This window comes from Pestalotiopsis fici, assembly GCF_000516985.1.
Source record: "Pestalotiopsis fici W106-1 unplaced genomic scaffold PFICI_Scf_13, whole genome shotgun sequence".
Lineage (NCBI taxonomy): Eukaryota > Fungi > Ascomycota > Sordariomycetes > Amphisphaeriales > Sporocadaceae > Pestalotiopsis > Pestalotiopsis fici.
Genome location: NW_006917103.1, coordinates 359065 through 376031, shown reverse-complemented (window position 1 = coordinate 376031; position 16967 = coordinate 359065). Strand labels below are relative to the sequence as shown.

Sequence of the window (16967 nt, the reverse complement as noted above, 5' to 3'; positions counted from 1 at the left end):
GTGATCTGGTCTGTATAATTTCTCCAAGAGAGCACAGGCCGACGAGGGGAGAGACCCTGTAAACCCAACCGCGCGTCGTAGAAGACGCATCACGCATTAGGGCGTTCTGGATTGAGCTGCGTGATTAATTTTGAAAAATAGCTGTCATAGTCGTCAGCATAAGAAAAAAGTAAAGAATAAAGAATAAAAAAATCTAAATGTTCGAAATCGCTCAATACCCCAGAATGCCACCCGATGTCCATTTCCCGAGGAAAACCCAAGCGCTGTGTTGTATCACGTTTGATCAAACTAGACTCTGAATGCAGTCGGGGATGAAACAGAATATGTCCAAGTTAGGTCTAAAAAAGTATATATCATGCTAAGGGGTATATTGTCATCCATGCTTTCCTTCTTTCTATCATCCACTGCCTTCTTCCTGTACTTCTCTCATTGTATGTATTATTTCTTTGCTTGTCTCTCTTTTGTTCACGTTCTCGTCTTGCCAGTGGTAGGCTCTGGCTTCTCCAGCCTCCAGGCCCAGAGCAGCCAATCCTCGAGGACGAGAAAGTTGAGCAGGACGCGGTTGCACAGATAGGCCAGGAGAACAACGAGAGCGGCGGCCACGGCGTCGAGAATGTAGTGGTTGGCGGTGGCGACAATGCACAGCAGGATAAAGGACGGGTACAGGACACCCACGACCAGGAACAGAATGCGTGCCAGGGGTGAGCGCTCGCGCTGCTGGTCGGGTTCGGACTCTAGAATGGTCTGCTTCAGGTAAGGCGTCTCAATGTCGTGCTGCTGCTGTTGCTGCTGCTCCGCGGTCTCGTCTTCCAGAGCGTCGGCGGACTTGTTGCTGTTGCTGGTACTGCTGCTGCTGAAGCAGGGCAGACGGCACCACTGCCGCATGAAACCGCTCTCGTAAATGAAAACACAACCAATGCAGAAAGCGTAGCCAAAGTGCATACTCGGCATGGCAGCGAGCTTGTTGACGTACTTGCCGCTCATGAAGACGCTGGCGGCGTCCTCGGCATTGACAGTGTCGATGAAGCCAAACTCCTTGGGCAGCAGGCGCGGCGGCATGCACGGGTAGACGGTAAAGGTGAGAAAGGCAAACATGTTCAGAAGAGACATGGTGCGGCGGACGGTGCAGAAGCGCGTGTGGTTGGGCGCAACGTAGTAATAGTATGCAATGAAGCCCACGGTGCCGGGAATGTGAATCAGGGCGTAGGCGCGGTTCAGAATGGTGAGGAGCAGGCGGCGAATGTCGCCAATCTCGGCGCCGGCAATGAACCATTGCTGGACGCGCCACTCGATCCAGCGGCTGGCATCGGTCGAATCGGAACCCAGAACCCACGCCTCGGTCTCGAGCAGGGAGATGCCGTGTGCCTGCGCATTAAGCCAGAGGCTTTCGGTGCTGCCGTACCAAATGGCAGAGACCTTGGCCGTCATGCGGTAAAAGAAGTAGGTAATGACCCAGTAAAACATCTCAACCAGGAACGGGTATTTCTGCAGGATGCGCGAGTGAAAGTGTCGTGCAAAGCGGCTCGAGTTGGGTGTGAGGACGGTCCAGAGTCCAAAGATGCGCCTGCGTTTCGGGGGGTATTCCACGTTCGGCTTCGGGGAGAAGGTATAGTCCTCGTCGTCAGAGGTGCTCGGCGAGTCCTCGTGCGAAATCAGAGGCCGGTAGCTAGAGTCCTTGCCGCTCAAGATGGAAAAGCTCCGCCGCCGTGTGACGAACATGGCAACTAGGAGGATCGAGACAATGCCCTGTATGACCCGTTAGGAGCTGTATACCACCTCGTCCAACATTTGGCGTCGGTTTTCCTTTTGAGACGTACCACTGGTTCGATCCATTCCGGCATTTTCCAAATCACCATCCCCTTCCAATCGTCCGACTTGCTCGCCATGATTGCTGCTGGCAATTCTTCCGGCAAAGTAACGACACGAGCTCTCTGGAATGCTTCAATCATCGAAGACCAGGTTTCTTATGCTCAAACCAGGCCAAGGAGGGACGAAATGCGAGAAGAAAAAAAAGGTCGGGCCCCGATCTCGCTGTACTATAGCATTAGATTCTTGTAAAAATAAAACAAAAAAGTATCAATTACTTTGTATGTTCAATGAGCGACACACGAAGAAAAGAAGCAAAATACGGTCAACAGGTTGCGTGAGAGCAGAAAAGAGAAAACAGAGGGCGCGCGCAGGAGAGAGAGAGCCAGGGCTCTAATAATATTATCAAACAGCGAACCACAGATCATCATACCCACCACAGCAGCAGAATTGGTGAATGAGATGCTCGATAACGCGCAATAGACCCCACCGCAGAAGCTATGCATAGTGGAGCAGATACATAGTGCTCTCGAAGACCGCGCGCATGGATGGATATAGCAGGCGGGCGGGTGCTAGGTTAGGCCCCGACCGAACAAGTCAGGATCTTTGTCTCTCTCTCTCTCCCTCTCTCTGTCGTACCTTGGGATTTCTGGAAACAAGGTTTCTTGGGGTCCAGTTCATCTCTAAGCTTTCGATAACTATTCTGCCTAGCTCATGTACGTAGATACCTACCAACCAACCCAGTACAATTGCCCAGTTCAGTCAGCTTCGCCTCAGTGATCATGCAGGTGCCGTGTCGTCGTAAGCAAGTGATCGACAGAAAGGGAGTTGCTTGGCCAGTGTCAGCTGGAGCCTGCTTGGGATTGTGGGATCTATTACCACGATCCTTTTGCGGGTCAATTTGGGGAACAACAGGAGAAGGAAAAAAAAAACGACGGGCAACTCTATCAAATCTGTTGTTCAATTATCTAAATGAATACACAGGGTAAGCTGCTGGTAGTACGGGTTCTCGGCTTGTTGCAGGTGGGAACTTTTGAGGCGGTAGCACAGGTGCCAAGAAGTCATTCTCATTAAGGTGCTAGCCAAGGTTGACGGGACTGGGGACTGGTTTTTTCTTCTTTCGTTCGTTGATCTTTTCTCCCTCTCTTTGGCCCCAGCTGTAATAGGCAACTCGGCGCCTGACGGTGTGTTCTTGTCGCGTGCCTTTTTTTTTCTTCACCAACCAACAAGCGGCGGACCCTCCGTAAATGTAAAAAATCACAGTCCAAGTCCCAAGTCTTCAGTACAACGTAGGTTGGGTCATGTGTGTCAAGTGTCGCGAGCATTATGAGATCACAGCTCGTGCTTGGCCCAGCCCTGTGCAAGTCATGTCCCAAGAACGGCATTGGCTGGTAGCTGCCCTGGTTGCGTAATCCCGCTATAATCATGACAAAAAGTCAGGGAATAAACGAATGAACGAATACAGCCAGCAGCTGCTACGTACTACCAAGTCGCGTGACGGACACTGGAAGGGCTGCCGAGGAATACGAATCAATTCGGGTTTATTGTCAAGCCACAACCGCCTTGCCGAGCGGGCAGACAGACCATCTAAGGAAAATCTGGATAGGGGCTTCGGGTTTCGGGTTGCAAGCCCATTGAAATTCGGGTGATGGCTGTTGCAAGGTAACAGTGCAGTGGGTGCCATGATTCAACCTGGCTTAGCCCACTGGAACGGGCTTTTGGGGGCCAGCGGACTTTTTTTTTTTTCTTCTTCCAACAACGCTTGGCACCGCCTGATTTTGACTCGTCACCCAGAGCCCGTACGCACTCTAAAATTCACACCAAATCGGGATGTTGCTAGGGACCGGGCACCCGCCTGGATTTTTCCCTATGGGATGAAACAACGGCCCAGCTATGCTGCTTGTGGTTTAAGACGAAGGCTTTCTAGTAGCAGGAATAGGTTAGAGAGCCTGGGCGTCGTCATCACACTGCGCAATAATGCATAAAACAATCCAAGTCAAATGTCGGCACAAGCAAGGAGTTAACAAATGACCCCTTCCTCGGATCGGAGCTTGATTTTTTTGTTTGGAGTGGCCCCTGGGGTAGGTATGGACTCCTCCACGATTCTTATTCCTCTTTAGCTTTTTAGCCACTGGGTACCCCTTCAAGGAACCGCATCGTTTTGCGGGCGTTTAAACATTGAAATATACCTTTGGTGTCAGCGATGTGGCATTCGAACTTTTTTGGACGGCAATAAAATGCGAAAGAAAAGAGGCAGAATGAATTGCATTGCATTTCACTGCGGCTCTTTGCACTGTTCCCTGTTGCCAAGGACGCCGACTGCCCAGCTTATACTTGCCTTGATGCGCTAGTCAAACAAAGTACAGCGATCATCGATCCTCGGACGAGCCGAGGACATGACCGAAAGTGAAGCGCAGATGAAAGAAAAGTCAAGAATTTGCCCATGCTATCTATTATGGAATAGAACAAACTCGACCGTATTGTCGCAATTTCCATCAGCCAGCCAAGTGCCAGCCCGTTCTCGCTGCTGCTGATCTGCAAAAGAACGTCCTTCGATAGTGGGTGGACACGCCCGTTCTATTTTTCCCTTTTCCCCATTTACCCCCCCAAAAAGTGAAGTGAGTGTGGACTTTTGCAAAGCAAATTGGACCCATGAATGGGAGGAAGCTGAGAGCGTCAGCATGCGCCGCTCGCCAGCAGCCCAACCACTAAAATGCTACACAGTCCACAACTTCAGCTGCAATACAAATCATCCTGACAGCTCGTATCCAGTGAAAGCAGTTCTCGGCACAATTCACCTTAACGCTTTCTGTATATATTTATAGATATTTCTGTTCCAACATCTTTCTTCTATTGGACAATTGTGTTAACAACATTTCGCCCAGGTGGTAGGATAATACTATGCAACCATCCCTGCCAGAAGCCCTGATTGACAATAGACACGCTTGTGAATGGACCTTATAGTCAGCCTATCGATAATGTTTACCTCTATCAAGGCTGTATAACGAGTCCTTCATAATACTGTTCTCTCAATCTCGGCTGTGCGCACACAATCAAGACATGGAGTAAACCTTATTGAGCATAAACTATCAAGCTAGAGTATGATAAATAATTCACGTATAAATCGGTTCATATGCCTACTTTGAAGCTAGGCTAATGGGAAAATAGAATGACGAATACTCTGACTCTGATCGGTAATGATGCACTCCCGTATTGTGGCTTTCCATTATTGCCCTGTCTTCCAACTCAACCGGCACAGAATGCGCCATCTCTGCCATGGGATTTTGACCATCCATTTCATGGCCGACAGCTGCAGGAACTCCACCATACTGTAACCAGTGAAGATGAGTTGGTAGAGGCATTGATGTTTTTGCGTCGTCATTTTGCATCATTTGATGATCCAAACCGGATGGTTGGCTTCGCCGTTGCCCCAGACGAAAGAACATGTACGCCACCAGGGCAATAGCCGCGAGACCTAGGGAAATGCCCACGCCGAGCCCGATCTGAAGTGCTTTCGACGATGGAGAAGTTCTACTAGCACTTGAAGTGGCAGCTGGTGTTGTTGTGGTATCTTGGGTCGGAACTGGTGTCTCGGTAGAGTAGTAGCCAGTGGCATTCATTGTTGTCAAAGCCGTAACCTGCGATACGTTCGAACTCGCCGATGGTTTCGGTATCAATGAAGTCGTCGTCTGAGATGAGAAGACGCCGAGAGTACTAATAGCAACCTGGGCCATTGCCGTGCCGTAAAACACTGCCGGGCCAAGCTCCATTGTGAGCTCTGGGTTTTCGCAGCAGGTAAAGTTGTAATTTCTAGCAAATCGGTCGACATTTCCCGTCGCGCAGCACCACGTGTCATTGTCGGAGCACTGAAATACCAAATGAGCCTGGTCATCCGACTCTACGTATATTCAGTCAGTTGGAAACACGAGCAAACACTCAAAGGTGAGGATGAGGTTCGGTATACCGACCAATGCCTCTACAATAGTTTGGACAGGACGGGTCCTGAAATGTCGGGTCGGTGCACGCAACACGCCAGTTCCAGTTCCATTGGCCTTCGCCCGCTTTGCATAGACCGTTGGTAAAGCACATGTCGCCCGACGCGCAGCAAGCGCTGTGCCCACCTTGTTCGACGGCGGTTGTGTTACATGGTATGTAGGTTTGACCGTCTGTACTGGCACTGCCCCCACTGGCATAGAAGCAGGTGGCGGACATGATGGCTTGTTACACATTCACTGCTTTGAAAGGTATATGTATTCGTAGTTGGTAGTATACAGGAAAAGAGTAGGACATGAGAAAAGTATCGAGAGTTCTCTGCAAGTCAAATGGGACACAAAACTGATTTGATAGCACAACGTTTGCATCGTTTCCCACGTCTCCCAACTCATCTCGCAACCCATTTACGGCATAGTATGTACGCAACCTTGTGACTGAAACCAACATACTTGTGCGACTAGGTTCCGAATGCTTGGGTTGATCGAGTCTGGCACCAGGCTGCATTCTATAGCGCTCCTGATTGGATGGACGGAGTGTGCTTGTCAAGCTTGCCAGCAATATGGCAAACTTGGCCTTGTACTTTCACGCGGAGAGATTGAATGTAGATGGAGTATGTTTACAGATAACGATATTGACTATGAATATTTCTGGTCCATGTGTTGAATATACCAAAGATGAAAACTGGATAACTACCACAGCTCGAGTCATTCTCATGCGATCCAACGGAGACCTAGGGCAAGAAATAAAGAATACAAATGTGGCTTTTGAGTTGCATGCATATGTGGATATCCCATAAAAAGTCCCATATTTCAGAGTGGTGAGTTGTAATTGATGATTTCTACAACCCGAGGTTTGGGGGATTACGATATATTACCATGAAAGATTATGATAATACTTGGTGAGTTGCAAATTAGAACTAGTGCACAATTATCGATTTTGGGCTTTTAGTTCTTTATTCGATGTATTGCATGTTCTTGTTGATTGTTTGCTTTGTAAAAACGCCCAAGGTTCCCCTTTCTTCACTCTAGCCAATATGACCTGCCTCGTTTAATGTCACGCAGAGACTGGATCGCCCATTCTCTTGTGGCTAGCACTGTTTGGACGATTTATATGGAGATGATCAATTGCCTCTCATGGCAGGTCGTCCGTTGTGAGGAAAGCAAACATTGAGGACGGCCCGGTCAAGGGACTCACATAAGAATGGGTCCGAGATGCAGGGCCGAGATTTCGAGGCCATCGGTACGGGCACTGTGCCCAGAAAACTTCGGCATACTCAGTATAGACAAGTGCGATTCTGAGGAGAGAAAAATCAGGACAGCCCAATGTGGCGAGATCTCTCTTTTTGTTCATGTTGTTTGCTGTTTGCATACACCCGTGCGTCAGGCATATCAGCCGTATAGGTAGGTACCCGACGAGGCACCACGGTAGGAGCCAATCAGCTATCACAAATGTCAAACGATCAATAGAAAAAACTGAGGTATCATACTCTGCCTACTGGGCACTGCATATGGTCCTAGCAAACGGCAGCCTTATCCTCGTTATCATCCACCAAAGGGAGAATCCACCAACCCGCGTTGGACGTATTTCTTTTTGCATAATGTCTCACTTCAGCATCCCTCTTTTGATAGATACCTAATCTTGACATGCAGCTTTCTTTTCTTCCATCATTGGCCACGCCCGGCCCGAGACGAGAGATTCCCGTTTGCTGCCGCCGTCGCCACCCTTCCTACATTTCTGGCCATCCACCTATGTAGGTACCCGGGGCAAAGTTTCTCGGTCCTACTTCCGACACGTTTACTTCCCTTTCCCGTCTTGAAACTCTAATACACACGCATTCCGCTGTCACCTCTCGAGGTGCCGTGTCAATGGTACAACTACGATGCCGCCGCTCCCAGCATTACGGCTGCTTCGACGTCCAGCCAGTGGCGCATTTGCATTTGCCGCCCTCATCTTCATCGTAGCAGTAGCCCGATTCTACAATGGGGTATTGCCCTCTTATATTTCCTCCAGTCGATGGCATTACTCGAAAATATCAGAGTTCTACCGTGATCCCCGCGACGGTTCACGCTACTACAAATTCAAGACGCCGTCCTTTTTTCCTCCATCAAACGATTCAAGGCTCAGCAAAGTCGACCCGTGTGCCGGTTTTCCAGTCCAGCTTCTAAACAGCATCCAAATCGTTCTCAAGACGGGCACAGGCGAGCCAGCCAAGACCAAGGCCCACCTCGACACGGTCACTTCGTGTATTCCGAATCTTTTAATCTTTTCAGACAATGAAGAACTCATCAATGGTCACCACGTCATTGACATACTGGCAGACTTGCCAGGTTCCTTCCAAAACATCCCCGACTTTGCCGCGTACTCGTCGCAAAAACAGGCATACGCAAGCGGCAAGGCAGTTGGATACTCTCCCGAAGACTGGAAACTCGACCGCTTCAAGTTCCTGCCCATGGTCGAAAAGGCGCACGAAATGCGACCCGACGCCGACTGGTACGTCTTTATCGAGTCGGACGTCTACTATTTCTGGGACACGCTGTTTCGTCTGCTCAGCCAGCTCGACCCTTCGAAAATGCATTACATGGGCTCGCCGGCCCCCGGTGCCGACGGCACCTTTTTCGCCTATGGCGGCGCCGGGTTCGTGCTCTCTGCAGGACTCATGGAACGCTTGACAGAGGACCATGTTCCCTTGAGTGTCCGCTACGAGGAACACGTCCAGACTGGGTGCTGTGGTGATGCTATACTGGGCCAAGCTATTCTTAACAAGACGGGCGAGCGGCTGCAGGCGCTATATCCTACATTTGCGGGCGACGAACTCGATGGACTCAAGATTGACCAGGAGAGATGGTGTATCCCTCTGCTTTCCCTTCATCGGGTATCGCCAGAGCAAATGTCGTCGCTCTGGGAGTGGGAGCGAAACCGGGCATACGACCAAGTACGTTTCAGTGCTCATGTCGAGCAAAGCTGACTAAAATAGAGCCTTGTTTACCTACCAAGAATACTACCGAGAAGTTTTTCTAACCAATCATGAGTTACAGGATCCCTTTACGCACTCTACCATTGCAGATTACATCTCTCCAGGAATATTCGAAGCTCCAGTGCGAACTGCATGGGACAATTACGCTGGCGATGTCCAACCAGAAGACTCGCCTGCACACGCTTCTGCCGCTGCATGTGCTCAAACCTGCGAGTCGGAAAGATCATGTCTCCAATATCAGTACTCGGACGGAATCTGCAAGTTTGGGACCTTTTATCAAAAAGGGCGACAGCGGGATGGTGCCGCCATCACCTCCGGTTGGGATACCAAGAAAATGGTCGTGATGGGCCACCGGGCAGATGTTAAAAAGAGTAGCTCTTGCAGTGAGCCTACTTGGCTCAGACCTGAAGTTCGATGAACAAGCCCACGTCAATCATCAAGTTCAAGACGTATTTCTGAAGGAAGAGCAGCAATTCATGCTGGCACCCGCGAAAGCAAGACATCACCATATTCTTTTGTTTGACATTGGTACCACCATTGTTGGATTGAAGATGTTTGTTTGTGGAAAAGCTGGGCCTAAACACTCCTGTATGGGCTGGACACTTAATTCAGCTTTCAAGATTGGAACACACCGTCAACCCCAAGGCCGCCATGGTCAGACGAAGTAGCCCGTGGTGTTTGATGTGGAGATCTCTTGGCTACTTCTTTACGCTGGAGAAGTCAAACGAACCAAGATAAGCTCGATACTCGTACAGAATGCGAAGCACTATTGACGTGCAAGGGACTGCATTCATAAAAGTCTCAAGTGCACTGAAACATGTATATCACGTCAGTTGCAGATCTCAATTTTAGAAATAAATATTATAATGCTACCAGCTCTTGGATTACACGATTCAAAAAGACCCAAAACAACGAAAGGTCACCCTCATGGTTGAAGAGCCTATTTGTGACTTGTGTGCACAACGGGGGCAATGTTACTTCGGCAAGTTATCGCCATCAAATTCCCGATAATCGCTTGATTCTTGTCAGTGGCGATGGATAAAACGTGTGTAGATCATAAAGAAATATACTTACGCATTTAGTTGGCCACGAGCCTGGTCAAGGCAACGCTTTTGTTGATGTTCTGTCATCTTTTTCCACTGTATTTGAATGTCGGCCATTTTTTTCAAACACTCCTCCGTTGCTGCTTTGACATGTTGGCACTGTGCTCGGCGAATTCTCTCTTTCTCCATCCGGGAAATATTCTCGAGCCTGCCTTTCCAGAAATACCAGCGATCTGTCGGATGTGGAAGAGCTGTACCCAGATTTGGTCTATATTTTTGGTCCCAGTCTCTGGTCTTGTCCATCATAATCAGAGCGTATAAATGCGTACCACAATGCCGTAACCATGACTCAGCACCACAAAGTCGAAAGACGAGATCCACTACAACAACACATGTTAGCAATTGCCTATTCGGGGAGTTAAATGAGTTTGAAGGATCTCTTTTGAGCAGTTTGTCTGAGTCTGCTCTCTTGCAGCACCAATTTGGGTAATGATTGCTCATAAGACAACCCAGAGAAGGGGAGAAATAACACCGGAAGTTGCTTACTCTCCAGCCTCCCCTCCGTCGAGTAGATTATACTGACAGGGACGAGAGATAGGGGTGTCCGCTCAAGTGTTTCGACCATGTGTCGAAATGCCTCTTGATAGGTAAAGAGACCCTCTTCAAAGATCTTACAAGAAGTTATGATGGCCGCAGTTTCCTGTTCCTTGATGTACCGTATACGGGCGCGTTCTAGGGTCTTCTTATTCAAGCATACTGAGATGATGAGTTCCAATGGTATTTGACACTCGCGGCGCCAGGCATGCTCAAAGTATGGTAGATCTTGCCATAAAAGGAGCTCCCCTTCAACCATCAATTGTCCCTGGTAAGGACCGCCTTGACGTTTCTGGATATGTTCCAGAACCCCGGCCAGCTTCGATGTGTAGTTTGATGGCCATTCGATCAGCGCCGCAATGAAAAATCTCCAAAGATCCTCCAGTGGCTGGCGCTTGGCTGCGTTATTGGCTGTTGCTGGTGCCAATTCTGAGAGGTGAGCATCAGTTAGGGGCTGAGTCATAAGACGTGCCACTTTCTCAAAAGTGATATTCCTCAGAGTTTCGCGGTTGTTTTTAAGGTGCTCGATTGCTGACTTCCAGATAGGCCCGCACGGTGATGCTTGCCTATCTGCTTGACTCGACCATGGAAGAAACCAGTCGTCCGGGATGTCTGTCCCGTCTTGGTTGAGTAGGTTGAACTGTGTCATTTTGCCTGCTGATTTATTGATTCTTTGTTGATGTGGGGATTGTTTGTCGTGTATCGAAAATGATGAAATCGGCGATAGTGGGATATATGTAGTGTCAAACGAGAAATGGTGTTTGTTGATCAAGGATCATCAGTAGAATGTCGGATGCCAAGGTGACGGGATCGACACAACGTACCTGTCAAGCTAATACGTCACTTGTTTTGTTGTTTTCTTTGAATGCCAAGGTAGGTACGTAGTTGGCTGTTGGCAGTTGCGTTCATCTGTAGTCGATTGGGGTATGTTTTCCCTACAGCATGACATTACCCAAACCGAAGGTGCGTTGGTGATGATTGCTACGCGTCATGGATTTACACATGCCAGATCACTAGAAAGCGAGGATGAAGCACATTCCAGTTGAACGAGCCGAGCGGTTCTACTGCTGCAATCACGGGCTGGGAATCATCATTTTGATAGAAACACAGGCGGTACCTTTAGCTGGATAAAAAGAGCTGCGCAGTGAGTCTTAAGCATAGTTATTAATCATTGTGACAGCGTCACTTGACATTGAACTGTACTCGAGCACATGTCCCGTATGAGTGACTATACTCAACAAAAAAACACATGAGTCGCCCAGCTAGTTTGTACCGCCCTTGATCAAATGGCCAAAGAAATCTCTCAAGAAGTAAGCAGACCGCTTGGCGTATCTCGGCTTTTCAGGATCGTCAAAGTCTACCCAAGTCGCACCGAACCGATCAGTGAACCCGGCCGCCCACTCCCAATTGTCCGTAAACGTCCATCCAAAATATGACTTGATCACCACGCCCTCCTGCGATGCCTTGGCAACCTCGCTCAAATAGCTCTTGTAGAAATCGATCCTGTGTGGGTCCTCTAACACATCATCCGGACCCTTGGGCTTGAAGTCGTGCTCACCCTTCGCCGTCGTGCCATTTTCCGTGATGAAGATGGGGGTCTGGTACCGGTCCCAGATCCACCGGAGCAGCTTGCCCCAGCCCCACGGCGAGGTACGCAGCCAGGGCGTGTCACTTTCAATGCCCCTCTCGACACCATGCTTGTTTGTATCAGAAACCTCGACGTTGCCTTTGTGGTCGTTGATGTCGGGCTCGGCATCCCGGTGTCGCACATAAAAGGCCGTGTACGAGTTCATGCCGTAGGCTTCGGAGCTTCCCAGGACGAGCCGGCTCTCCTCGGGGGTGAACCGCGGCAGCCGATCGCCTAGCTGTGCCCGCATCGAGGCCGGGTAGTCGCCTGTCTTGTACAAGGGGTCGGCGAACCAGGCAATCTCAAACTCCTGCGCACGCTGCGCCGCTTCGACGTCCTTGGGATCGCTCTCGTCCCACGGCTCGTTCCAATTGCCATGCAGTGTGATCATGATGGTGCCTTTCTGTTGCGGCTTGAACTCTTCCTTGTAGATTTTGGCCGCGTAGGCGTGCGATAGCAGCTCGGTGTGCGCCACGATGAATGGCTCGGTGCTCGAGTCTCCTTCCTCGTTCAGGTCGCGAAAGCTAGATCTAGCTGGGGCATGCACACCGGCAGCGTAACCGGCGAGGGTGTAAACACCAGGCTCATTGTAAGTGATCCACTGCTTGACACGGTCACCGAGTCGCTCGAAACATACCCGCGCATATCTGTTGAAGTCGGGAATGTACTTTTCCTTGTCAAGCATACCGCCATAGCGGTCCTCGAGGGCCTGGGGCGTGTCCCAGTGGAACAAGGTCACAAAGGGCGTGATGCCATTGGCGATGAGCTCGTCAATCAGTTTACTATAAAACTCAATGCCCTGCTCATTGACGGGATCGTCCTTGCCGCCCAACGGGATGATGCGTGACCAGGAGAGCGAGAATCGGTAGGCTGTGACGCCGTACCTCTTCATGCGCGCTACATCCTGCTTGTACAAGTCATAGGACCGCGCTGTATCATCGGCGTTGCTGCCGTCCTTGACTTTGTCGGGTGTGTGGCCAAACGTGTCCCAGATGGACAGTCCCTTTCCGTCCTTGTTCCAGGCGCCCTCAATCTGTGGGGCAGCGGTCGCATACCCCCACTGGAAATCAGCTGGGAGTGCGCCTTTGATGCTGGAATCGAACTCGAACTGTGCCATCACGATAAGTATGTAGCTGATATTGTCAAATATTCATATCAAAGTATACTCCGAGAGTCATCAAATATTTGGACATTTTTCTTTATATTCACATATGTTGTGTTTTGGTATGTACACCGGATGATGCGCAGTCGCTTAGGCGGCCCGACATTCCTATAGCTGAGGCTAATTCGTGGGATTGTAGAACTCCGGGTGGACTTGTACCGAGCAAGCAGCAACCGACTCCACAAAGGCGATCTTGAATAGTCTTCTTGCCTTTCGCCTACATGAAATAGGTAGAATAGAACTACCAGTTCATTTCTCCGCCACCTACTGCCCGGATGAATTTTCCAGAGGTCTGTTCCTTGCTCGCCTCGTCGATCTGGAAACATGAGTATGCAAATGTATATGGTTCATGAGCCATGTTGTCGTGTACTTACTATTTTCATCATCTGCTTGACACTATACTCAATGGTATATGGTGCTCGCTCCATCCCAAATTTGCGCGCCAGCCAGTTGCCCGGAGCAGTTTGGACTAGCCTGCCAAAATCCTAAGTCTTCCGCAAATGAACATATTTGTGGACGGTGAAAATTACCCTGGATGCAAGGCTACAGAGATGAGCCAGTCGTTTTCATGGTGAAAGGCCCTGTCATTCAAATTTAGTGACTTGTCCCTCTTCCGTTGCTAATGTTGCAAAGTAAAAGGAGGGATGTGTATTACGCCGTAAGCCAATTCAGTGCCGCCTTGGAAGCACCATACGCCGGACCAATGTATGAACGGATCTCGCCGATTAGACTGATTGAGCCGCCTCCGGTAGATATCGATACCCACTTGGGTTTTCTTTTCGACGCCTTGAGCAACGATTTGCATGCCTGGAAGAGAAGCAGCGGCCCGACGGCATTGACCTCGAATGCAGCGACCATGCTGCTGGCACTAACACTGTCCATTGACTGGATAGGTGGTGAGCCTCCAGCATTAGCAATGGCAATATCAATGTACCGGATGCCCGTGGCCTTGATCCCCTTGATAGCTTTGGCTGCATCTTCTGGTTCGGTGCTCTCAATATGAATCAAAATCAGTTTTGAGCCTTCTGCAGGCTCAAAGGCCCTCAGCTCGGCCACTTCTGGGCTGGCATCATCCCGAATGCTGCCAATGACCGTGTGATTCGGCCGGGAGAGATAAGCCTCGGCAAATCCTCTACCAATACCTGGGTTGCCATCAGCGAAAAATGGGAAGAGAGGCGATCAAGACTTGGCAGGGATGAGTTGAACTCACCTCTGCTGACGCCGCTGATCAGAACCACCACAGGGTTGTCCGACATGGCAAAGGGCGATTGCTGTATTCCGACGAGAACGACATCAATGGTGTGATCACGCGAGCAAACAATAACTTGCATCCGACGACGGCAATAAACTCGGGTAAGCAACGTGGCGGGACTGAGGGGCAATAAACGTTATGTCGATTTGCCGGCCGGAGCGAAGTGAACCGGCCCAGATAGTATGAGCACGAAAAGGTAATATGATCTCCAGGCGCTAGAAAGTAGCAAAGTGTCAAGGGAACAGACACTCCGCGAGTCAGTTTTGAAAGCTTAATCTGTTGGTTGACTGATGCAAATTGTCAAGGATGATTGCTGAGTAGGGCAACACATGACGCCAGCTCAGGTGCAGAATATTGAATCCATCATTTTTGGTATGCCCTGACAGCAAGTCTCAGGTGTTGGCAATGAGTCTGACAAGTATTATTGTTGCAATTGTTCTCTCCAAGCCAGTCAGAACCACGGGAGAAAATATAAGGAAACATGGAAGAAATTACTCAACGTATGACTTGGTGCTTGTAATCAGATTAAATGGTTGCCGCCAGCGGGCGGAAAAGTGAATCAAGTGCTACGGAGCTCCGTCCGAGACCCTCCAAGCGGCTCGGTTCCAGCTACAGTATCAGTGCCAAGGCCTGATAGTATTCAGCCCTACACCTTGACTCCAAAGTATGAGGTAGCCCCAATCCCTCTGATCGCTCAAGTCACTGTGAAACTATCTCATTGAACTGGTAAATGTCTCACCAAGAGTGTTTGGGTATCGGCCGAGTCGGCCTCGGCAACCTCCAGATGCATCAGTATCCCTCAATACTGACATCGTCCGATGGGTTGCAGACAGGGCGGGTTGTTCTTCCAATGGGAGGCAATGCAGGAATCTGCTTCGAGATATGCAATGCAGTAGTCTTCTTGATCTCACCACTCCCCTCTCAGACTCTCAGATATACAGAACCAACCCTACGGCGTTATCAGATTCATCGCACACACAAAAAAAGGACATTTTGGGACAGGCATTTAAGTTCCTGCACGTTGATATATGCAACATTATCCCCGTGCAGGAGGCTGCCGAGACTTTGGCAGAGGAGGAACTCAACCTCGAGAGTCTCCCGAAACAAGGCAGGAATCCGCGAATAGCCGGGAAAAGCGGCAACTCGAATATCTCGAGTCAGTATGGAGCGCACCCTGCGGTGGGATCCTGGTGTTAACTACTACATGGTAAACATCTTCAAACGCGTTCATCGATACTCACCAGTAAAAAGATCGTCTAGTATGTAAGTCTACAACGGCTCTACGGCACCTACACTTGAGCTGTCTGTACTGATGATGACGCAAAGAAGGAACGTGGAGAACACTGATATGAAAACCAGCCTCCATGATGGATCGTATCAATTTGGTCTACTACAGGTTTCTGTCGGCCAGGTGTTTTGATTAGAGCCATGATCTTGCTGTTTCCTTCACCCAGTCCTCATAGCTGGCAGGTTCGCGCCCGAGCAAGTCGACCTGCTCGCGATATTCATCCTCGTTCATGCCAAACCCCGTCTCCGCAAATGCTTGGTACATCAATCGCAAGTCTCTCCCCCAGGCGGCCCCTCTAGCATCACCCACCCTGCTAAGAAACTCGTCCTCGTACTGCTGCAAGCCCTGCTCGTCTGCCGGGTGCATTTTCACCTCCCTGCTCAGCGCCCGGGACCAGATCTGAGCAATCTCGGAGCCCTTGTAGAGCTTCAGGGAGCCGATGGCGACGTGCTTGCCTTGCCATTTGGCAGTGTCGTCGGCCACGAGCCGCTGGACGGCAAGGGCGATATCCCAGGGTGCGACGCGACTGGCACCCTTTTCGCCAAGGGGCTCGTGAAAGACGCCATGCTCCAGCATGCCTTGTTTGCAGCGCACATCATTTATGAAGAAGAGCGTTGGGCGAAGAACCGTCCACGCAAACGGCAGGTTGCCATGCAGCAGCTTCTGCTCGGCCAGGATCTTGACGACGACGTGTGCAGCCGACTGGTGGCGAAGCACCTGCTGCATCCCCTCTGTCGACGTAAAATCTAGTTGCGCAGACAGGTAGATCAGCTTCTTGACCGAGGGCACACGGCTCATGGCGTCATAGCAATTGAACGTCGTCCATAACTCGTCCTCGCCCGTCAGACACAAAAAGACCGTGTCGACGCTGTGTGTTTTAAGCAATTCTTGAAACCATGCCGGGTTCTTTATGGACCCTTCCACCACCGTGATATTCTCTGGATACGGTACTGCAAATGTTGCGATTTGCGAGTTTAGAGCCGCAGCATTTGACGTGGGAAGAATGAGTTTCGTGGTGGACTTTGCAGCTAGCAATGGAATGAGGTTTTCGCCAATGTGACCCGAAGCAGCTGTCACTAAAATAACCCGTGGTGAGGCCATTTTGGCATAACGCTTTGATTCGGAGACTTTTTACTTCACATATTCTTAGACTGCCTGCCAGCTGCGCCTCTAGACGGTTTATAAGTTTGGGAAACCTCGTTTGATTTATAATGTACATGGGCTTACC

The 16967-nt window shown here is 49.9% G+C and overlaps 7 protein-coding genes across 7 annotated transcripts; 1 reads left to right on the top strand and 6 right to left on the bottom strand.

The window, feature by feature from the left end:
* Positions 1 to 465: 465 nt before the first annotated feature.
* PFICI_14524 (uncharacterized protein) lies at positions 466 to 1886 on the bottom strand (the record flags this gene model as incomplete). The annotated part of the gene is made up of 2 exons (XM_007843105.1): positions 466 to 1746; positions 1818 to 1886. 2 exons carry the CDS (start codon positions 1884 to 1886, stop codon positions 466 to 468), a joined length of 1350 nt encoding a protein of 449 aa, XP_007841296.1.
* A 3057-nt stretch (positions 1887 to 4943) lies between these two features.
* PFICI_14523 (uncharacterized protein) lies at positions 4944 to 6018 on the bottom strand (the record flags this gene model as incomplete). The annotated part of the gene is made up of 2 exons (XM_007843104.1): positions 4944 to 5704; positions 5775 to 6018. 2 exons carry the CDS (start codon positions 6016 to 6018, stop codon positions 4944 to 4946), a joined length of 1005 nt encoding a protein of 334 aa, XP_007841295.1.
* Positions 6019 to 7678: 1660 nt separating this feature from the next.
* Positions 7679 to 9191, top strand: PFICI_14522 (uncharacterized protein; the record flags this gene model as incomplete). The annotated part of the gene is made up of 2 exons (XM_007843103.1): positions 7679 to 8731; positions 8835 to 9191. The coding sequence occupies 2 exons, from the start codon at positions 7679 to 7681 to the stop codon at positions 9189 to 9191; spliced, it is 1410 nt and encodes a 469-aa protein (XP_007841294.1).
* Positions 9192 to 10124: 933 nt separating this feature from the next.
* PFICI_14521 (uncharacterized protein) lies at positions 10125 to 11059 on the bottom strand (the record flags this gene model as incomplete). The annotated part of the gene is made up of 2 exons (XM_007843102.1): positions 10125 to 10196; positions 10400 to 11059. 2 exons carry the CDS (start codon positions 11057 to 11059, stop codon positions 10125 to 10127), a joined length of 732 nt encoding a protein of 243 aa, XP_007841293.1.
* A 613-nt stretch (positions 11060 to 11672) lies between these two features.
* PFICI_14520 (uncharacterized protein) lies at positions 11673 to 13154 on the bottom strand (the record flags this gene model as incomplete). The annotated part of the gene is made up of 1 exon (XM_007843101.1): positions 11673 to 13154. One exon carries the CDS (start codon positions 13152 to 13154, stop codon positions 11673 to 11675), a length of 1482 nt encoding a protein of 493 aa, XP_007841292.1.
* Positions 13155 to 13440: 286 nt separating this feature from the next.
* On the bottom strand, positions 13441 to 14455 carry PFICI_14519 (uncharacterized protein; the record flags this gene model as incomplete). Its single annotated transcript, XM_007843100.1, has 5 exons — positions 13441 to 13515; positions 13574 to 13673; positions 13730 to 13780; positions 13855 to 14341; positions 14410 to 14455. The coding sequence occupies 5 exons, from the start codon at positions 14453 to 14455 to the stop codon at positions 13441 to 13443; spliced, it is 759 nt and encodes a 252-aa protein (XP_007841291.1).
* A 1416-nt stretch (positions 14456 to 15871) lies between these two features.
* PFICI_14518 (uncharacterized protein) lies at positions 15872 to 16840 on the bottom strand (the record flags this gene model as incomplete). Its single annotated transcript, XM_007843099.1, has 1 exon — positions 15872 to 16840. The coding sequence occupies one exon, from the start codon at positions 16838 to 16840 to the stop codon at positions 15872 to 15874; it is 969 nt and encodes a 322-aa protein (XP_007841290.1).
* Positions 16841 to 16967: the final 127 nt, after the last annotated feature.